Genomic DNA, 8,014 nt, shown 5'->3' with positions numbered 1-8,014 from the left:
AAGATCGTTTTCATCGATGACTCGCTGATAGGAATGACGAGGATACTTCTTAACATGACGGATTATACGTCTCTTCGCAGTATTAGATAGTTTTTCAGGTCTGCCAGGGCGTTGGTGGCTCTGGGACTCAAGATGATTGAGAATATACTGTATGGAACTGCGAGGTATTTGAACGATCTCGGCGATTTCCCGCTGGGATTTCCCAGCCAAATGAAGCCCATGAATCGTGCCACGTACAAATTCAGAATATTCATTGCTTTTTGTCATTATAACGGCAATTACAGAGTGATTAAGCGAGCGTGGTTGAAGCAATTTACAAAACGAGTGGTTGGTGGTTGGAAATCAAGTGGATGGAAAATTGGTGGGGTGGACGGATATTTTTGCTAGGGTGCTGTACAAATTGTCGACCACAAGAAACCACATCAGGGCTCGTCGTCTTCATCGGAACCATCTTGTCTCGACGGTGCCCACCTTTTCCACTACCATATTTTCTCCATCCTTCTTTCCCTCCCAGACGGCATTCCTGCCAGTAATCTTGATCCGGCCGTTGCTCCATGCCTTGCTGGTGGGAGCATTCTGTGGCTCGTGGGCCATTTGCACCCCTGCCTCTCTCAAAACCGGGCTCACATCAAGCAGAGTGTTGATAACGACCTCGTCGTTAGGCACACAGAAATAAAAGACGCTGCAGCGATTGTGTCCACGCTGATCTTCGGGAGGCTGAACCACTCTGTGGATTGCTGCCTTGAAATAGTCTCCGGTCCACCACTTGAATATTTCTCCAGCATTGACAATGACTGCACCGGGAACGTGCGGCACGAAGGTCCACTCGGAATTGTTGTCGTAGTCTCGGACCTGTAGAGACGACATGGGCTGGCTGAAGAGGATAGACAGGCTTGTAAAGTCTTGATGACCACTAAGCCAAAGGCCTCCTGTCACCTTTTTCTCCTCCTCGGTATATTCGTCATAATATTCCATGTATCGGAGCCAAGTCTCGTCATGGCCCTCATAGGCGTGCAGCTTGACAAAATAGTCCTCGTCAGGAATTTGCAACGCAATGGCAAACAGACGGAGGAGCTTGTACAGAATCTCCTTGTGGGTGTAGTCAATGAAGGATTGAATCTCGGGCTTGTAGGGCTCCATAGTCTGCAAATAGAGTTAGGCAGGTTGATGGAGAGCTCTCTCAGTCATGTTAAACTCACGAGTGGCTGCTCTCGAAGGGTCATGTCACGGTTCACGTTGAAATTTTCAACTTTGTCACGCACATTGCCCTTGGCGATCCAGTGCCCGCGAGGCTTGAAGCCATGGTAAGAACCTTCCTCCACGATAGGTGCTTTCAACCGATGCTTTTCCTCATCTGGAGTTCGAGCGAGAATGGTGTGGCCAATATCGACTTGGCGCGAGATATCCTCCTCGCTGAGACCGTGGTTGACGAGGATGAAAAACCCTTGTGTGGTCATGGCGAGTCTCACCTCTTCTGCCAGTTCTTTGCGAGCTTCGGGACCATCTTCGTAGCGGCTCAGGTCCACCGTCCGCAATTTGACAAAGTCCTTGACAAGTTTCGAGGGTTGGACAGGGACGAAGTGTTCAACTTCGGGCAAGGACTTGGAAATCATTTTTTGGATCGGTAAAAGCGAAGTAGCAAATCTCAACGGCGAGGATATACTTGCAAGTGAATGTAGTACTGTTAGGTGGTATCTCTGTATCTGTGACAGCCTTCCAAGCCTATCCAGGTATATATGCTGAATCGTTTTCGCATAACCAGGGCGAGATGCTGCTTCCCCACTCAATCCATTGAAGTGAAGTCCTTCATTCGGACTATTCGGGATTGCCCCATTCCATCCTCCGTGCCATTAACACAGAGAGGTTGAAAGAATGTATCTGCAAAACGTCAGTCCCAATCCCATGTGCGATTTCCAATTCTTGATTCGGTAGAGCGCAGATCATAGTGTGTGAGGTACCCTAACATACTCTGACCCGAGCAATGCTAGGGGATTCCGCAATTCCGAAACTCGCATCTTGGCTCGCACCCCGGATGGCCGAGATGCGCATTTCGGAGCATTGTTCCACGGATTTTGGCAGAAAGCCGCGTACCAGAGCTTGGCCCTGTGTATGTGCTGTTTTCGGACCCGCTCGAAATCCGGGGAAGGGGAGGAGTTAGTGGCCACGAAGACAAAACCAGCCGCTTCCAGAACCTTGTCCAATTTTATATTGAGACGCATCAGAAGCATTGCTTGATATCCTTGAAGACTTCTTTAACTTTGACCCTTTCCGCTGCTGCCACAGCCCCTGCTACCGCAAGCATTGACCAGTTCTCAGCCAGTGCTTCTTCACGGAACATGACCGTCACAAACGAAGCCTCAAACGCCGTCAAGCAAAATGGCAGTACGCCAGAGGAAGTGACCGTGGCTTTGGCCGCATTTGTTGTATCATTCCCGAGTGACGCTCTTTCTCAAGAAATCGTCACCAAACTCAAGGCATTGCTATTGGATTACCTTGGAGTTTCTGCATCAGCAGGCGCCTTTGCCGAGTCAACTCCGAAGTTTTTGGCAGGTATCACAAAGTTCTCGCAAGGTGCCAAAGGGAGTTGTACCGTTTTGACCAAAGGCTCGACATTTCCGCCTCATTATGCAGCACTTTTGAATGGTGCTTGGTGCCATACGTACGACTTTGATGATACAACGGCCGAGGCACTTCTCCATCCGGGGAGCAGCCTGATCTCTGCTGCTTTGGCCGAAGCTGAAACCCTCAATGCATCCGGAGCCGACTTTCTCCTAGCTTTGGCTGTCGGCTATGAAGTGGCCTGTCGCATAGGAGTTGCTCTCGGACTAGGATCATACCGCCGAGGATTCCACAACACAGGCACCGTGGGTCTGTATGGGTCAATCGCAGCCGTCAGCAAGCTCAGGGGCTCTTCTCAGCAGATAGTTGAGGATGCTTTCGGGCTTGCACTCTCCAAGGCGGCCGGATCCATGCAGTTCTTGGAGAATGGTAGCTGGAACAAGCGTCTTCACCCCGGGTTTGCCGCTCACGATGCGCTTCTCTGTGTCAGCCTGGCTGAAGCTGGCGTGATTGGCGCCACGAAAGCGATTGAAGGCAGATATGGACTTCTTCACAATTACTCCGAGGCAGGAAACCCTGATACATTGACTCGGGGTCTAGGAAAGAAGTGGACTTTCCTCACAACAGCATGTAAGCCATTTCCAGCCTGCAGGATGACCCACGGCCAGCTGGAAATGGTTGGGAAAATGCGCAAAGCCTATGCTTCTCATGGACTACCGGCGCGGGTGACAATTTCTCTTCCCCCAGGCTGCTTCCCCATTGTCGGAATCCCAACTCCAAATAAAATCCAGCCAGACTGTATCGTTGACGCTCAGTTTAGCTCGTACTACCAAGTCGCTGCTTCGTGGTTGTACGGAACTGACCTCGGCTGGGCTATATACGATAAGATTCAAGACGAGAACGTGCGCGAACTTTGCCGCAAAGTCACATGCGAGATTGATGAGTCGTACGGCAGCATTGAGTCTCGACTGAAAATGGTGTTCGAGGACGGGACCACGGTCGAGGATGAAGTGATCCATCCTCTTGGCGAGCCTGAGCATCCCTTTGAATGGGATACCGGCGTTAAGCAGAAGTTCAAAGGTCTCGCAGAGCCCGTTTACGGGGTGACCAAGTCTCAGCAAATCTCTGATTTAGTTGGCCGGGTTGACGAGGTCGCTGTTGTTGACTTGATGAAGCTAGTTGCGTAGCCTCATGCTATCGTTTGAAGGTGATAGATCCTGAGATAGCCCACAGAGCCCAAGGTGACACAGCCTCGACGTGAGATTCGTACGCGAGGTGCAATGACAACTTAGTGATATCAGTAAAGCAGATCTCTAGAAAATCAGCTACGTCTTGTGGATAGAGAATGAAAAAAGGATGCCAAGCGCGTAGAAGTGCGACCAACGGTTGGAGTATGGTAAAATTGTTTCCCTCCCATCTTCGACAGGTAATCTGGTGGACACAAAAAGACCAACGCAAGAAAGGGGCTCGGGGGAAAGGGTTGTTAGATCTGTGCGGAATGAATGAATGATGAGACGGTGTTCGAATGGTGGGGGCTGTTGAGAGTCGAACGGTATTGACTCGACCGGTTGAATTGCAATTTATCTCCTCCACATCAGGCATCGACACCCTGCGGCGGTTTTTGCTGGTTGAGCAACACAGCCAGCGGTCCAGCCGGCGCATCAAAGCGATCCACATGAATTTCCACCATTCTTATTCCTGTTCCATCGGCGAGCCTCTCATGATCTAGCACCTGCCGGAGCTCGCCAAACGTCCTCGCGGACGCAGTGAAAGCGTCTTCTGGAGCTCCAAAAAAGCTGGGTGCTTTTAGGTAGCGCCAAGTGGAAATGTCATTGTAGCCTTCTTTCATGCCATGAATGCAGCGCTCTATTGTGTAGCCGTCGTTGTTGATCAAAAACACTACTACGTTGAGATTGTGTCTAATGATGGTGGCGAGTTCCTGGACTGTCATCTGAAAGCTACCGTCGCCGATGAACAAAATGGTTCGGGCGTGGGTAAGGTCGTGGTATTTGGACGAGGCTATTAACTCGCGCTGAGCTAATGCTGCGCCTTGACAGGCCGGTAGCATATACCCGATAGAAAGCCAGGTAATAGGGGTAAAGAGTCTCGTGTGCTTGGGTAGGAGCATCTCTCGCACGCCATATCCTGCAGTTCCTGTTTCACCGAAGACGATATCTCCTGGCCGCAAGAAGGATGTGATGAGGCGCCAGACTTTGTCTTGCTTGATAGGGGCGTCCGTAGACACTTCTGAGAATGATAAAGGTTGCTCACGAGGAAAGGTCGGACAGCTGTCGTGTTTCTTCAGTTTTTTCAAGTCAAATTTCTGTAGGAGTTGGGTGAGCGCATATGCTGGTGAAATGTCGCGATGGAGCACGTCACCAATCTTGATACCGTCCCAAGCAAAGTAGATGGTGGCGGCTGACTTGGGCACCCCAGTCCAATTGTAAGTGTTGGTGGAGCTGAGGTGTGGTCCAAAGTACAAAGCTAGATCCGAGCTATCGATGAAAGCCTTTAAGCTGGCGTCTGCAAAACTGCCGCGATAGATGCCATAGACATTGGGGAACGTCTCATTGACGAGGCCTTTACCGGAAGTTGTCGTGAATGTAGGCCATAACGTTGAAGACACGATTTTTTCAATATGGTCCAGGATGCCCAGCGCTCTGGCTTCTCCGTCCACGAGAATGAGAGGTTGTTCTGCTCCATACATCCTCTCGAGGACTTTGTCTAATATCCCGTCGTAGACAGGATTTGGGACAGGTTCTGGGATCGCAATCTCATGAATGAGGCCCTCTGCAATGACTGGGGCTGAAACAATATCTAGAGGAACTTCAATGTAGACCGGTCTGCAGTGCAGAATACATTGCTCCAGTATTTGATCGATTTGCCGAGGCGCAGTACGAGGATCGAGCAAATTAGTCTGTGCCACAGTAACGTGCGATTGCATCTGGCTAAAGTGTCGGTAGTCTCCATCCCCGAGGGTATGGTGTACCATCAGACGGGATGCTTGTGTGTTTCGAGGGGGTGTGCCAACGATATGTACGACGGCCGCCCGCTCGGTAAACGCACAGGCAATGGCATTAATGGCTGATAGCTCGCCGACTCCATATGTGGTGACCAGAGCTCCTATGCCTTTGATCCGCGCATACCCATCCGCGGCATATCCGGCATTGAGTTCGTTGGTGTTGCCAACCCAGAGGAGTCCAGAGGGTTCGACATAGTCCAGCAAGTGGAGATTGTAGTCTCCAGGGATCTGTTTGGTCTCGATCAGCCTGGACCGACAGGGGGATTACAGAAGCGAAAAAGCCTCTCGAGATCTGAACAACTCACGCCGTGGACCGCACCAACGCCCAATTGCTTTAGGCGTGTGAACAAATATTCTGCGACTGTTGTAGTTTGTGACATAGCTGGAATGCTGCCGTTGATTCACAGATGATGGTCAACGAAACTTGTACTCGGTACACGGTACTCGGTAGTTGTGCTGATGTTACAATGGCCTGCCACCTTCGGTCTGTGCTACGATGCGAAGGCGTCGCGGGGCGGCAGGGGCAGCCTTTCGGTACCGGAGTTACGATTTTCCGTCTTCGTATTGATTACCAGAGTAGGACAGTGAAGAGGTTGAGAGCATTAGTACCAATAGGTACTCCTCTACATGCACATGTGAGACGATCTGGAGGCAATTGTATGGTCCTGCATGAGGAAGGATGAAATATAAGATACAACGTGACGAGCCGTATGTTGAGCCGGTCGCTCAACTCGACAGAGACTCAGACTACTCATTCAGCATATTGTTGGTTTGATTCTCATTCTCATTCTCATTCTCAATATCCGAACTGCTGTAACGTCAAGCATACGTGGCTTCTCCATGGCCAAAAAAAGCTGGAACTTGCCCTTAAAACCCGAAGCTCCTCCTGCTCCCGTGCCCGCACAAAGACAAAAAGTCATAAAATGATCGTGAAGAAGCAAATCTCTGTCGCCTTCGTCTTCCCTTGTCTCCCTGATACTGACCTGCGCACCTGACTTGCTTCGGACGACATTCGAGCCGGATCTCGCACACGATACCACCAGAGCTTAATCGATACAGGTAATAGTTTCCCCTTTGCAGATGTCCTCAGACCCCATCAAACCAAAGCATCACTTATACATCATTCGAATGAGATATACATGTCCATTCTGGGAGTAAACTGAAAAGAAAACAAGATTCCGACACCGCAAAAGACGGAATCAGTCCATCATGAAATCGCCACGTAACATTCTTTCACCAAGGGCATCTGGCTTCTTCAATAATTTGGCCTGTGGTGACTCAACGGGCTTTGAGATTTCCTTTGGCGGCTCAGGGGTGGAGATGCTTGAGGAGCGAGGGCGAGGGGCCCCTTGGCTAAAAGGATTGCTGGAGGAAAAGGATGGAGAGCGTCGGGATCTGTCACGCAGTGCTTCAGACCAATTGAAGCCTTCCCCTGTTCGGACGTTAGTAACATGTCAAAGGAACCGACTTGGCTTTGCGAGCTTGGCAGAAAAGGAGAACGAGGATTTTGGAACGGAATGAAAAGGACAGGCCTCGACTCTTACCTGCAGTCTTGGCCGTCCCCGACGTAGCTCGACGTGATGGAGTGGCATTTTCGAAATTCTCATTCAGAGTGAAAAGGGAGGAGGAGGGGCGCCTACCACCGCCAGCAGCACCAGGGCTTCCTCCAAGTCTAACATCTCTTAAAGCTTGTGCTCCAAAACTGACCCGTCTAGCAAAAGATGGCGAAGAGGGAGGATGCAAAGTGGCTCGCGAGGGGTCATCCTCTTCAATGACAGCAGGCTCATCCCCGAAGCTGTTTTTGAAATCTGGAGAGCTTGCCACGGACGAGGTTGCAACACTCGCTCGTCGTTGCAGTCCGAAAGCACTGAAGGGGGCTTGGTTGGAGGGGTTCGTAGTCAGGCCGAGAGCGGTAATGGAGGTGCCTCTTCGGTGTTGTGGCACGGTGGGAGTGGACGGAACAACTGAGGAGGGAGGGGATGAGGACAGTGCAGAAGGAGAGGAACTTGTTCGCGGGTTGAACATTTCAACAAAGGACGAGCGACGGCGGTGCTGTGGCGGTGGAGGAGACGGTGGTGCATGGTTGCGGTCAGACATTGCGGAAAGCTGATTTATATGGAACTGTGTAGGTGTACTGAGGGCGATGGGACTCAAGTATTGGAGATTATATCTTGTAAACGGCCGATTGTAGCTGGACTCTTGACAACGTGAAGTGAAGGTCGAGGACTAACAGAAGGTCAGGTACCCAGGTAGGTTGGACAAAGGAGTTGTCCCCCAGTCACGTCATTGTAGCGTGAGCAGCCTGCGGTTGGTGGGGGATCTGTGTTTCAGGTGGACTAGCGGGAGACAATGGACGAGAGTGACGATCGAATCGCCTGGAGGATGAGGCACTTGGTGGATGGGAGATTGAGCAGCAAGACGAGGATGGCTCCG

At 50.9% G+C, this 8,014-nt stretch overlaps 4 protein-coding genes across 4 annotated transcripts; 1 reads left to right on the top strand and 3 right to left on the bottom strand.

Moving 5' to 3' along the window:
- Positions 1–438: 438 nt before the first annotated feature.
- On the bottom strand, positions 439–1,613 carry Z520_11021 (uncharacterized protein; the record flags this gene model as incomplete). Its single annotated transcript, XM_016781512.1, has 2 exons — positions 439–1,143; positions 1,200–1,613. 2 exons carry the CDS (start codon positions 1,611–1,613, stop codon positions 439–441), a joined length of 1,119 nt encoding a protein of 372 aa, XP_016627501.1.
- A 723-nt stretch (positions 1,614–2,336) lies between these two features.
- On the top strand, positions 2,337–3,746 carry Z520_11020 (uncharacterized protein; the record flags this gene model as incomplete). The annotated part of the gene is made up of 1 exon (XM_016781511.1): positions 2,337–3,746. The coding sequence occupies one exon, from the start codon at positions 2,337–2,339 to the stop codon at positions 3,744–3,746; it is 1,410 nt and encodes a 469-aa protein (XP_016627500.1).
- A 407-nt stretch (positions 3,747–4,153) lies between these two features.
- On the bottom strand, positions 4,154–5,961 carry Z520_11019 (uncharacterized protein; the record flags this gene model as incomplete). Its single annotated transcript, XM_016781510.1, has 2 exons — positions 4,154–5,809; positions 5,887–5,961. 2 exons carry the CDS (start codon positions 5,959–5,961, stop codon positions 4,154–4,156), a joined length of 1,731 nt encoding a protein of 576 aa, XP_016627499.1.
- Positions 5,962–6,780: 819 nt separating this feature from the next.
- On the bottom strand, positions 6,781–7,678 carry Z520_11018 (uncharacterized protein; the record flags this gene model as incomplete). Its single annotated transcript, XM_016781509.1, has 2 exons — positions 6,781–7,013; positions 7,126–7,678. The coding sequence occupies 2 exons, from the start codon at positions 7,676–7,678 to the stop codon at positions 6,781–6,783; spliced, it is 786 nt and encodes a 261-aa protein (XP_016627498.1).
- Between the last annotated feature and the right edge of the window lie 336 nt (positions 7,679–8,014).

Source organism: Fonsecaea multimorphosa, assembly GCF_000836435.1.
Source record: "Fonsecaea multimorphosa CBS 102226 unplaced genomic scaffold supercont1.34, whole genome shotgun sequence".
NCBI classification, from domain to species: domain Eukaryota; kingdom Fungi; phylum Ascomycota; class Eurotiomycetes; order Chaetothyriales; family Herpotrichiellaceae; genus Fonsecaea; species Fonsecaea multimorphosa.
Note: the sequence above shows the minus strand (reverse complement) of the source record. Positions and strands in the feature narration are given on the sequence as shown.